General features: G+C 44.9%; 1 protein-coding gene across 2 annotated transcripts in view; it reads right to left on the minus strand.

Moving 5' to 3' along the window:
• Window positions 1-1,123: 1,123 nt before the first annotated feature.
• The window catches only part of Dhx8 (DEAH-box helicase 8), a 33,406-nt gene continuing 20,601 nt past the window's right edge, over window positions 1,124-13,928 (minus strand). Inside the window, exons 18-23 of one of the 2 annotated variants that reach the window (XM_005369154.2) lie at window positions 10,892-11,047; window positions 6,101-6,238; window positions 4,594-4,722; window positions 4,240-4,436; window positions 3,450-3,629; window positions 1,124-1,835 (exon numbers count right to left, since the gene is read on the minus strand). In XM_005369154.2, coding sequence (XP_005369211.1) covers window positions 1,616-1,835; window positions 3,450-3,629; window positions 4,240-4,436; window positions 4,594-4,722; window positions 6,101-6,238; window positions 10,892-11,047 — 1,020 coding nt within the window. In that variant the 3' untranslated portion in view covers window positions 1,124-1,615. Of the gene's footprint in view, window positions 1,836-3,449; window positions 3,630-4,239; window positions 4,437-4,593; window positions 4,723-5,686; window positions 5,858-6,100; window positions 6,239-10,891; window positions 11,048-13,928 lie in introns of those variants that run through there. The other variant, XM_026777022.1, reaches the window with a different exon arrangement.

The following is a 13,928-nucleotide window of genomic DNA, read 5'->3' on the forward strand; positions in this document are numbered from 1 at the left end:
AAGGAGTATCTAGAGATGCATCTGTATCAGCCCTGTGGTCCTGACCTATGAACCACCCTTTCTGGGGAGGGGGCTCAGCATGAAGGACATGCATTCCCTCTCCAGTGAAGAGGGGAGAAGGGAAAGCAGAGTGAGCAGAGAGCAACAATATGGATGTTGGCACAGCCCCGTGCAAGGATGACATGCACACTTGTCAACTGTCAAGTCTTCTATTAAAAAGACCAGGAGCTGGATGCTGCCTTCCTACTTCTGTTTCACGTAGGTCCTCACAGGGTGACATCTGAGGACACACACTCTGCCCCTCACTTCTATGTTCCTTGGATTCTCAAACATAGCATCAAAGTGGCTTCTCTGCCACCAGTTATCACACACTGTCATACTCAAGAATGCTGTGGTCTTTTGGTGTCTGGTCGACCACTAGGCAGTTGATTTACTTACATTTGGAAGTTACTAACATGGGCGGGGCTGCAGGAGGAATGCCATGGCCCAGAACGAGCCCACGATCCCCCCAGGGCTCCTCAGCAAGTTCCAGCCTGGCTCAGCAGGACTTGATGGTCTCCCTTCAGCACAGAACCCTTTAGTTAGCCTGAAGGGGGCACCGGGAGAAACCGCTCAGAGGAATGAAAGTGTTGCTTCTTGTGAGCATACACCAGCTGAGAGCGCTACGCTTGCTTTCTGCAGGCAATGATGGAAAGGGGCTTTGCTCAGTTCACTGAAGACTTCAGGAGGAAAAAAAACAGAAAGAAATCACAAACACTGTCATAAGGTCGTTCGTTACTTGCTAGGTTTTAAAGGAAAGAGAACACACTGCTCAATGACAGTGTTGCAGGAAAGGGACAGAAGATCGAGGAGAGCTTTGTGTTCAGATGCCACATCCCTAACCACCAGGTACCAGACCGAAGAAGCACTCTGACACAGACTTGGTTAATCTGGGACCATGTGCTGCCAAGGCTGAGCTAGCTCCAGGGGTGCTCGGCCTCCAGTGCATCATGTCTGGGCTCAGAGAGGCCTGGGCTCTAGGGCTAGGAGACTCCACCATGTGCACCACACTGAACTCAGGCTGAGGGCCGGACATTTCAGCTGCTCCTCCCACAAGAAAAAGTCATAAGAACCCATTGTTTCCTTAAGAAAATAAATATTTCTAGGAGGTAAAAATGCAAGTACAGAGGCTGGGGAGGGGTAGGGAGTGGGGTCAATATGGTCCAGGAGTGTCACGGTTCATTCCTTCAACACAGCTGAGGTATCAGGGCCTTGCTGTGTGTAATGCATCACCAACACTCACTCTCCCCGCGCATCCCAGGATGCACAACTTGTCCGATTTGTGTGTGATTTTTCAAGACAGGGTTTCTCTAAAATGTAGTCCTGGTTGTCCTAGAACCCACTCTGCAGACCAGGGTGGCCTCAAACTCACAGAGATCTGCCTGCCTCTGCCTCCCAAGTGCTTGGATTAAAGGCTCTGGCCAACGCCCTGCTTAAATCTGTTTCTGTCTTACACTATGAAGACAGTTAGGTTTGGGAAATGCTCAGTTTAAAATAGTACAACACAGGACCAGCTCATCATCAGCCAGAGGAAGCCACATGCTGCAGGAGAGGCGGGTGAGTGGTCAGCTGCCCTTCAGCGCCGCCGGAAAGCTCGGGAGATTCTCCAGGCATTCGGCTCCTCGTAGCGATTATACAGAGGCTCCAGGCGCTGCTGTTTCTTCTGCTTGCTTAGCTTGGTCGGGTCAGAGACCTTGAAGAAAGCTGGAGCAAACTCCACCAGCCACCGGGGGTCGATAGTGGTGACCTCACGCATGTATTCCTTGGTGGTCAGCACCAGTTCATGGTATACCACCCTGTGGGAGAGAGACAGGACTCAAACCTTGGATTAGGCTTCACCCCACAGCCAGTCTGGTCCCCTGGGGACCACAGCTGAGCTGACATTTGTTCTATCATTTCTCCTGCCTAACCCTTCAGGAGACTCTGGTCTGTTTATGAAAGCCACACCCCATTACTTCACGCCTAAACTCCTCCAACACAAGATGGCTCACAGGAAGACAGTTCTAGCCTGGTCTCAGCACACATTAATTATGTGACAATGGAACAGCTCTGTCCCTTCTCTAGGTTTCAGTGTCTTGATCTGTAAAATAAAACTGGTTTCTTAGGTAATTTCCATAAAACTCTAAGGTTCTGGAGAGGGGCTCCACAGATCACCACCAAGGGACAGGGAGTGCCAAGTGGACAAAGTGCAATAGGTAGCGCCAGGTATGGTGGCACACACCCTTAAGTGTATGTGTGTATTTGTGTGAGCATGAGCTGCATGTGGAGATTACAGGGCTATTCTGTGGGGTCAGTTTTCTTCCTCCGTCTAAATTTCTGTGGGTTCTGAGGACCAAACTCAGGCCATCTGGCTTGCACAGCAAGCACTCATACCTGCTGAGTCATCTCACCAGCCCTGTTTCTGTTTGAGACTGGGTCTCCATATGTAGCCAAGACTAGTCTCAACCTCAAGGCAATCCTCCTGATTCCTTCATGAGAGCCAGGATTACAAGAATGATCAACCATGCCCGGCTTAAACTTTTTTTTGTTTTTAAAGATTTATTTATTTATTATGTATACAACATTCTGCCTCCATGTATGCCCACATGCCAGAAGAGGGCACCAGATCTCATTACAGAAGGTTGTGAGCCACCATGTGGTCGCTGGGAATTGAACTCAGGACCTCTGGAAGAGCAGCCAGTGCTCTTAACCACTGAGCCATCTCTCCAGCCCCCGGCTTAAACTTTTAAAGACCATGGTGGGTGTAGTGGCACAAGTCTTCAATCCCAAGATTTTGGAGGCAGAAGCAGGTGGATCACTGTGAGTTCGAGACCAGCTTGGTCTACATAGTGAATTCCAGACCAACCAGAGCTATGTAGTGAGACCCTGCCTTGAAAAAAAACAAAACCCCCAAAACCCTTTTTAAAACATCTCATCAGATTTCTAAGATTGCTCCCTGTTGTCATGCCTATAATTTTACTTCTCTTAAAGGGGCTGTTTATGGGCTGGAAACTCAACTTAGAAGGTAAAATGCTTGCCTTGCAAGAACAAGGATCTAATTTCAATCCTCAGCACCTACATAATGCTGGGCATGGTGATGTACACTTGCAATCTCAGCGCTAAGGAGGCGGAGACAAAGGGTCCCTGTGTTCACCAGCCAATCTTGTCTCATTGGTGATCTCCAGGCAACAAGATTATCTTAAAAGGAGAAAGACTATGCTCCCCAGGATGACTCCTGAGGCTCTCCTCTGCCTCCACACACATACAAAGGTACGCCCATACACACATAAATACACACATTAAAGACAACAGGAGAACTTGGTAGTGTCCCTACTTTGGGCATATGTTACTCCAGAAATATAAGCAAAGTCAAAATGCGAAGTGGGGGAGGTAGAGACTTAGGAGTCCTCTGCCCAGTACAAGTCACCTACCATTCTGGCTGTCTATTGAAGAGTGCACTGGAAGGATGGATGTAGACCACCTGCTGGTCAATCAGCGTCCGGTAGCCCTCCTGAGGGTCCTTCTTGGCAGCGTTCCGAAAGAAGCCGCTGCAGATGGCCTTCTGCACTCGGACTGTGGACTTGCCACAGGAGACCACATCCAGTTTGTGCCTGTCAGGACAGTAAGAGCAAACAAGACATGAGTCTGTTCAGTGCGCGAGCTGCTCAATGCTCCACCTGAGGGTCCTCACAGTCGTCACCAGGACTTGGGCTTCCTCGCAGCACAATACAGAGAGAGTATAGTGGGCAATATGAAGGGACTAAAAGCCAGAAGCTTGGCTCAGGCAAGAATTCAACCCCGGACTAATAATCTAGAGGCTTGTAAACAAAGCATTCTTCTTTATCCCTTCAAGATAGGGTTTCTCTGTGTAGCTCTGCTGTCCTGAAACTATCTCTGTAGACCAGGCTAGCCTCAAACTCAGAGATCCACCTGCCTCTGCTTCCCAAGTGCTGGGATTAAAGGCATGTACCACCACAGCCTGACTTTAAAGAAAGCATTCTTAACTAATTAAATTATCTTCCTCTCAGGAAGTTTCTGAAGCAATTCTTAGCCACATGTCTGCTTGAGGAAACAGCCTACAAGATGAACACTGCAGGAAAATGCTCTGTTAGAAACAAGCACACAGGTACCTGCAACTGTGCAAATACATTTGGAGGTGAGCAGTCATAAGACCCAGGGAGACATGACAACCCAAAACTAATGTCCCCATTCCTGACTGACCTGTCCATTATGCCTAACATCTGCTTGCGAATGTCCTGGGCCCGGCGTAGGGAACGAGCCTGGATAAAGTTCTCATAGCACCATGGGTTGGAGAATTTGTTGTTCTTCCAGGAGTTATATACGGCCAGCAGGGTGAGATGGTCCCCTTCTGTCTGATGGAATTTGGCCTTCTTCTGATCTGCAAGGGCCTGTTTATCCTGCCAAGCAGTGGGACAGAAAGTCATTCCTTACCTATCAAGTACTAAGTGAGCAGCTGGCACAGAAACGCATGTGCCAGCTTGTCACAGCATCTCCCACAACACAGCACAGGCTGATGCCACTACACCTGTTGGGACGTGGGGTTGAGCATCTTACCTTGGGTCGATAGAAGACATTTTGCACAGAAAGCATGGACACAATAGTCAGCATCTCTTCGCTACAGCCCAGATGCACAGACATGATGAGCATTTTGCAGAGCATTGGCTCCAGAGGAAACTCCGCCATCTACAGGAAGAAGAAGAAACTACACCTGCTTCCCTGTAGACAATGCACATGGACTGACTAGCCACAGAAGGCCCTAGTCAGTGGAAAAGAGATTACAGATGCCCCATGGTGATGTGGGGGTGTCTGTCTCCACCATAAATTTATTTTGCTAAATAAGCTCTCAGATCCTAAGAGCATAACTACTGTTGATGTAAATGGGAATGGTGCAGATACCCTTTATTTGTTTTTGAGACTACATAGGAAGTTAGTTCCTGCCTAGCCTGGACTACATACAGAACAACCTGTCTTAAAATAACAATAGTAGTAATCATAAATATAATCAAGATTAGATTCAATAATATATCCTGAGTATGACTAACTACAAGCAATCTTTTCTATTAAGAAGGAACATTTTAAAGGAATAATATAAAATTCAAGTAAAAAGCAAAACCTGCCAGGCAGTGGTGGTACACTTGGGAGGCAGAGGTAGGTGGATCTCTGAGTTCTAGGACAGTCAGGAATGTTACACAGAGAAACCCTGCCCCCTGCCCCCACCCCCTAAAAAAACAACTTAACCAAAATGTGGAATAATCTTTTTGCACACTTGTGAAGATGTGTGACTCTGACTGTTTTACTAAAGCTGAATGGCCAATAGCTAGGCAGGATTTCCAGGCACAGAGGGTGTTGGGAAGAAGAAAGGTAGAGCTGTCAACTAGACATTGAGGAATCAGGATGGACAGTACAGAGATGAGGCAATAAAGCCACAAGAGAGAAAGTACATTAATAAAAATGGGTTAATTTAAGTTATGGTTAGAAACTAGCCTACGTTAAGGCCAAACTTTTATAATTAATAGGAAGTCTCCAAGTCATTTTTTTTTTTTTTTGTGAGCTGATAACCCAAAAGAAAAGTCTGTCTACACTAAAATAAAATAAAAAAGCAAAACCCCAAAGTGGTAAGATGGCTTAGTAGGTAAAGGTAGTTGCCACATAAGCCTGTGACCTGAGTTCAACCCCTAGAACCCACACAAAAGTGGAAAGAGAAAAACAACTCCACAAACTTGGCATCCATGACCACCTCCAGGAGCCTCCTCCTCCTCATCATCATAATAATAAAAATAATAATAAACCTTGAGTAGAAATAAACTCCACTCATTTCCTGAAAGAAAATAAAAGGGCATTTAGGGTCAGTTGTGGTGGTGTCTGTTGCATGGAGACAAAGGTGAGAAGATCAGAGTTCAAGGACAGCCTGGCTCCCACTATCCATTCCCCCCACCTTCTAAAGAGCATTTAACCCTACTCAAAGCTTTTCAAGTCCTCAACACTTGCTTTTGCTAAACCAAAGGGGGAAGACCAGCCAGGGTGCCCTCCCCAAAGCACCAGAAGTTCTCCTGCCCCTTACCCTGCGGCCCAGGCGAGTGAGCAGGCCCTCATCATCCAGGGCCCCCAGTGTATACAGCTGCTCCATGGCCGTGATCAGAGTTTCCATTGGTGGGGCATCCATGAAATCAAAAGACAGCAGGTCATTAATGCCCATGGCCTAGAAAATAAAGCAACAGGAAGATGAGCCTCACCAGTTAAAACGGAGACGGTCCCATGTTAAATGCTCCACTGTTTCTTCAATGCAATTAGGAAGCCCAGGCAGAGTGGCAGTAACCTCCAGACTCTTCCCACACAAAGTTCAGACTATTATCATCCATGCATGTTCTCAGCGAACTCTCTTCCTGCCTCCACTTCCCAAGTGCTGGAATTATAGGCATGCACAACTACACCTGGTTTATGCAGTGCTGGGAAGGAACCGAAGGCTTCGTGAATGGTGCACCAACACTCTACCAACTGGGTCAAATGCCTAGACCCCTCAGGAAACTTGAGAAAACATTCCTCTGTGCTAGAGAGACTGCTCAGAGGTAAGGGCACTTTGCTGTTCTTCTGGAGTTCAGGTCCCAAGCCAACAATGGGCAGCTCACAACCATCTGTAACTCTAACCCCAGGCAATTGGGTGTCCTGGCCTTCTAAAGCACCTGCTCACGTGCAAACACACTGCAAATACACATGCTATACCTAACTCTAAATCTTTAACAAAACAAAAACATTCTTTCCAAATAAACAAACACACAGAGTTACAACAAAAGGACAAACTTTAACTCAGTGTTTAAAAGAGGCTGAAACTGTGTGCGGTGGCGCGCACCTTTAATCCCACCACAAGGAGGGGGCAGGGGCAGAGGCAGGTGGGTCTCTGTGAGTTCAAGAACAGTCCTACATAGAGTGTTCCAGGTCATTCTAGACTATATAGTAAAACCTAGTCTCAAACCCCCACCCCCGACAAAAAGGGGTTGGTAAACTTAGTTTAAGGTCATTCTCAACTATACATCAAGTTCTAGGTCAAGCCGGGCGATGGTGGCGCACGCCTTTAATCCCAGCACTCGGGAGGCAGAGGCAGGCGGATCTCTGTGAGTTCGAGACCAGCCTGGTCTACAGAACTAGTTCCAGGACAGACTCCAAAGCCACAGAGAAACCCTGTCTTGAAAAACCAAAAACCAAACCAAAACAAAACAAAACAAAACAAAAAACAAGTTCTAGGTCAACCTGGAATACATGAGACCCTGTCTCAAAACACACACCCCCCCAAAAAAAAGAAGAAAGAAAAAAAGTGCAGTTATATGATCTATCACATAAAACTATAAAACTGCTTCCTGGGCAAACCCGACAACCTGAGTTTGATCCCTAGACTTACCCCTCCCGTGGAAGGGGAGAACCAACTCCCAAAAGTTGCCCTCTGACCTCCACATGCACTTACCACCCACTCATCTCCACTCATGGTCACCAATAAAAGGAAAGAGTACAGAGGAGATGTGGGGTGGTGAGCAAAGTTGAAGATTCATTTAAATAGACATTTCACCAAAGAAGACACACAAGCTCTCTCAGGGCAATGCAAGTAAAAACTACAACAAAACACTAGGGTGTAGCAGGATAGGAAAAAAAACAAAACAGGACATCTCGTATATTTCTTATAGGAATATGAAAATCCACTATGGAAGTAGTTTGGTGGTGGTTTAAAAAGTAAAACACAGCCCGGCAGATGCTTTTTCTAATTATAGCCCTCAGGAGGCAGAGGCAGGCCATTCTTTATAAGTTTCAAGCCAAGGCTAACAAGTTATCAATAATGTTTTAAAAATAAAAAGTTAAACATAGTTACCATATGACCCAACTTGTATATCCCTAGGTTCATACTTAAAAATATCAAAAGGAGGCTGGAGAGATGGTCAAGTGGTTGAGAGCACACATTACTCTTCCACAGAACCTGAGTTCGGTTCCCAACACCCATATCAGGAGGCTCACAACCACCTACAACTCCAGCTCCAGGGGATCCACCAGTCTGGCCTCTGTACACATACACACATATAGACACATTATAAAAAAATAAAACACATATTGAGGGGCTGGAGAGATGGCTCATTGGTTAAGAGCACTGGATGCTCTTCCATAGGTCCTGAGTTCAATTTCCAGCACCGGCATGGTGGTTCAAAACCATCATAATAAGATCTAGTGCCCTCTTTTGGTATGCAGGTATATATATAGCCACAACACTGTATACATAATAAATCAATCAATCAATCAATCAATCTTAAAAACACACACACACATATTGAGGGGTCAGAGAAACCACCTAGCAGTTAAGAGCACTGGCTTCTTCCAGAGGACCCATGGAACATTATCCTAAGACAGGTATGAAATCCCAGCACACACAACAGCCTGTCCACACCTCAAAAGAATTATGCTAAGTGAAGTCAGAAAGACTAGGTAAATGCAGACACTTATGTGCTCTCGCGCTCTCTCTCTCTCTCTCTCTCTCTCTCTCTCTCTCTCGCTCTCGCTCTCTCTCGCTCTCGCTCTCGCTCTCGCTCTTGCTCTCTCTCTCTCTGAATGTAGAATATTACTACCAAAGACTAGGGAATGGGGAAAGGATAATGTGAACACTCTGAGAACAGGTCAGCGTGATGGCTGTACAAAGGCTGGACCTAATGTGGAGATAACACTAAAAGCTTACAATGGCCAAGCACAATGGCACACATCTATAATCCTGACACTCTGGAAGTAGTAGCAGGAGGATCAAAAGTTTGGGGCCAGTCTGAGCTACACAGAAAGACTCTGACTCAAAATAAAAACAGCAGAAGTTACAATGGCTTGTGATGTAACTCAGTGGGGAGTGAGAGCTTACTATGCTGCGGCTGTAGGTTTAAAACCCAGAACAAGCCGGACGGTGGTGGCCTTTAATTCCAGCACTCGGGAGGCAGAGACAGGCGGATCTCAGTAAGTTTGAAGCCAGCCTGGTCTACAAGAGCTAGTTCCAGGATAGCTCCAAAGCCAGAGAAACCCTGTCTTGAAAAACAAAAACAAACATACAAAAAAAAAACAGAACAAGCCAGGTGTGATAGTACACATCTTTAATGCCAATGTTCAAGGCTGAAGTAGGCAGATCTTTATGAGAGTCAGAGGCTAGCCTGGTCTACAAGTGAGTCCCAGGACATGCAGGACTACACAGTGAAGTCCATTTTCAGAAAACAACAAAGAAGAAGAACAAGAAGGAAGAGGAGTAGGAAGAAGAGGAAAAAGAAGAAGACAGACAGAAAGACAAAAAAAAAAAAAAAGCTTAAAGCAATTTGTACATTTTAATTATACATATTTTACAATAATAAAAGAGCATAGCTTAGCTGTCCTGTCTTCTGCACATCTGTGGAGTGCTCCATGCCATAGTAGTGGCTGGGGCATAAAGACAGTGCCAACACGGCTACTGCTCAAGAGTTCTGTGTATGAGAACATATGTATGGCACAAAACAGCAAATTTGGTGAAGTGACTGAATGATGCTCTGTTCGTCTGTGAAGGGTGCTGTGCTTCCCCTTCTTCCTCATAAAGGGTCTGCAATCCTAAGCACAGCAGGCATCCAATAACTGCTTATTGTGTGAACAATAGCTGTGAAGAGTTATGTCAGCAATCACTGTGCCAAGTGCCTTCGCTTGCATCCTTCCACCTCGCTCTCCAACCAACACTATTAACAGATGCCTTTTTATGACAAGATCACAGAACAGGGGGCTGGGCAGATAAACGTGCCCCAAGTCACACGGCCAAACCAGAAGTCTGGGCCATGGAGGGACCACAGCGGGCTTTCCTCTGAAGCTGTTTTGGCCTTTCTTACACTAAATGAATAACAAATGACAAGAGAGCATTCTGCACTGGTGAAGAGCCAAGGCTCAGGGCAGCACTGGCGTCACGGGACACGCCATGAGCTGGGAAATGACTCATGTGACTCCTCCTGCCAAGAGAGACGAAGAGCTCGCTGGGGAGTGCTAGAGGAAGAGCAGAATTCTGACTGAAAGCAAGTCCTGCACGACAGCTGGGACCTGGACAACCTCCCCTTACAGTTTCAAAACCAGTACACCTTTTCCCCTTTTTAACCAGAATTCAAGCTGGAGAGATGACTCAGCAGTTCTGCTGTTCTTCCAGAGTTTGATTCCCGACCCCCATGTCAGGTTCACAGCCATCGCCTCCAGAGGGATTCTGACGCCTCTGGCCTCCCTTCTGAGAGTATCTGCACTTGAATTCACATATCCACATGCACACAAGTGCACACACATGCACATAATTAAAAATAATGACAATGAACATTAAAAAACAAAATTTAAAAGCAGAATTCACCGAATGTAGTGGAACATGCCTTTAATCCCTTGGGGGATTAAAGCACTTGGAGGTAGTGGTAAGTAGATCTTTTTGACTTCAAGGTCAAACCTAGTTTATATAACAAGTTCCAGGCCAATATATAGTCAGACCTTGTCTCAAACACACGTGGGAGCGCATGTACACACACACACACACACACACACACACACACACACACACACACGCAAGCAAAATGCAAGGAACAAATAAATTTGAATCTGAAAGCTGAAGTGGTTGGGGTTAAAAATGTTTGTCTGTAGTTTGGCACTGATTACATAACTAATACCTAGTAGAGCCAAATATCCTGCTGGTTATTACAGTAAGAAACAAACCATGCACTCACAAGAGACTACAATTTCAGCCCAGACTTGCACAGGGAGCTGTTATCACAGACACCATACAACACTGCACTTCATTCAAAGGAATGGTTCTGTGAGGTGACCTGAGTAAGGGGGCTGTGCGATAGGCAGTTCTTACCTTGAGGGACAGCACTGTGCTGGCCAGGTTGGTTCTCTGGATTTCTGGCACATTGGTGGTCAGCATTTCATCTCTGTAGGCACGTTCTGTGTACAGCCTGTAACACTTCCCTGGGCCGGTTCTCCCAGCTCTGCCAGCTCTCTGCTTTGCCTGAGCCTACAGGGTGAGCATACAGAGTACCAGCTGTAAATCATTGCTGAGCAGCTCTAGCCAGGAAATCTGTCGGGGAGGGGACTGGCAAATGCTTTCTGTTTGCTTTTTATGAAGCAGAGTCAGGGTTTAACAAAGATAATTTCACCTAAATTTTAAGCATGAGGGTTAGGGAAAAGAAAAAAGCTCAGAAAGAAAGATCTACCACTGCACTGGGGTGGGTTTCTCAGAGTTACCAGTTTAGGACCATTTCCAACACTAGAGATGCTCTTACCAATTTTCAGTACTTCTAGAAGTTTGTTCCAGGGAGACACATACAAGGCAGGTGAACAGAAGAAATACAGAGAGCAGAACAAACAATAAAACACCAGCCCCACAATTATGATCAAAATTGGAAGCAAACTAAATAAATTATGTAGATCACACCGATGACTTTGCAGCCATTTTAAAATAAGCTTTGCAATGTTTGATAACAAAAATGAAAACCATCAGATGAAAAGTGCAAGTTACAATTAATATGACACTAATTTTATTAATTGTTGGCTTTATATTCTATTTGGCTTCTTGAGACAGAGTCTCATTACACAGCTGCCTGAAATAAAGAGTACTGGGATTAACCGTGTTAAATGTGTGTGAATGACATCATGCTTAGAGGTCTATCTAGCCCTGGCTGTCCTGGAACTTAGAGAGTCTCCTGCCTTGGCCTTCCAAGTATTGGGATTATAGGCATGAACCACCATGTCCAGCTTATGAAGGGTTTGATGCATATGTATAAATTATTAGGATGAAATGGCTGGAGAAAAACAACTCAACAACTTGTCAGTGGCTTAGTCTACTGGTAGCTTATGCATGGTTTCTCCTTCCTTCCTTTCTTCCTTCTTTCTTTCCTTCCTCCTCTCTCCCTCCTTTCCTTCCTCCCTTCCTTCCTGGTATTTTTGTTTTTGAGACAGCATTTGTGTGTAGCACTGGCTGTCCTAGAACTCTCTCTGTAGGCCAGGCTAGCCTTGACCTCACAGAGCTCTGCCTGTCTCTGTCTCCTGAGTGTTAGGATTAAAGGCATGCACCATCACCACCCAGCATATTTCTTTAGATTTACTTACTATTTTTATGTGGATATGAGATACATGTATGAATTTATGTGTACTACATACACACGGGAGCCCTCAGAGGCTGTAAGAAGGCACTGCCATCTCCTAGAACTGGAGTTACAGGAGATTGTAAACCACCTCACAGGAGCTGGGAACAGAACCCAAGTCCTCCACAAGAAGAGTAAGCACTCTTAACTGCTGAGCCATCTCTCCAGGACTATATGTCTTTTATTTTAAGACTTTAGTAAATATCCAATGTAGAATGTGTAACAGTTAACAGTGAAAAATAGCAAGCCCTTAAAAAAAAATGGTTGGGCATGGTGGTGCATGCCTTTAATCCCAGTACAGAGAAATGCTACCTTGAAAAAAAAAAAAACAAAAAACCAAAAAACATGAAAGCACAGTGAGTCATACGAATCTAGGCAACACTCACACTGCCGGGACTGCACAGCATCCCATGATGGAGAGCCAAATCAGGAAAGACACATGTAGTCAATTATTTGGTCATCCGGACAGAGACACACTAAGAAGCTGTACAGAGCACATGTACTGTCCCCAAGCTTTCTAGATCTAACCCTGCCTCTAGCAGCTATGTGGGAAAGGTAAGTCCTTTACTCCCACTGTACCCTAACCTCCTTACTGTGAAATGACAATACTGTCTACTAGCACTCAATACCCTGAGTTAGTGCATGTGAAATGCCCAGGACACTGCCTGGTACTTGGTAAGCACCCTGTGAATGTTAGTTGTTATTATTATTACCGAACTACAGAATGAAAATAGCTTTGTGGTTTTTACAAACTATAAATGCTAACGCAGGGCTGCTATAAAAGATGAACACAATATTTGTCTAAAGCAAAAAAGTTCCCGTCACCCACCAAGAGAACCATCAGTAGCATAGTGGCACCCACAGAAAAGCCTTAGCTAACATCCTGCCTACCAGCTTCCTGGGGCACAGCCGTATGCTCAGCCCAGAAATGCACATCATGTATTTTTTAAACAAAAATTGGATTGTTTCATTCATCATATTTTGTAGCTCACTTCCTTCAATATGCCACAGTTACACATTTACAACATTAAATATAAATATACAACAGCAGTTAATCCCACATAATACTCTACGGCATGGTTATACTATATTATATTAAATTCTTCCCCTTCTGGCTTATCTAGAAGCCATCCTTCCGTGAACAATCATTTTTGTTCTTTGAATATGTACTCAATCACATCTAACTTTCTAATAAGTTCCTAGAAACAGAACAGGTTAAACAGATGAACTTTAAAATTTCATATAAGCTGTCACCAAATTTCCCTTAAAAAGATGACCAGGTAATTCATTTTTAAATATACTTTAGGCAAGAGATTATCTCATAATTATTGAAGAAATGGATAATTATCTCATCAGTTACTACTATTTCAGCTATCTGCTGCTAAGCATTTAAAAATATGTGTTTGCAGGGATGGAGAGATGGCTCAGAGGTTAAGAACACAAGTCCTGAGTTTAGTTCCCAGTAACCACATGGTGGCTTACAATTACCTACAATAAGATCTGATACCTTCTTCTGGCTTGTGGGCATACGTGCTGACAGAACACTGTATACATAATAAGTAAATAAATCTGAAAAAAAGAAAAAAATATGTGCTTGTGGGGTGTGGTGGCATAAACCTTTAATCCCAGCACTGGGGTAAGGGTGGGAAGACAGAGGCAGGCAGATCTCTATGAGTTCAAGGCCAGCCTGATCTACATAGCAAGTTCCAGGCCAGTCAAGGCTACAAATATATACTTTATATATTATATATT

Source organism: Microtus ochrogaster, unplaced genomic scaffold, assembly GCF_000317375.1.
Source record: "Microtus ochrogaster isolate Prairie Vole_2 unplaced genomic scaffold, MicOch1.0 UNK44, whole genome shotgun sequence".
In the NCBI taxonomy this organism is placed as follows: domain Eukaryota; kingdom Metazoa; phylum Chordata; class Mammalia; order Rodentia; family Cricetidae; genus Microtus; species Microtus ochrogaster.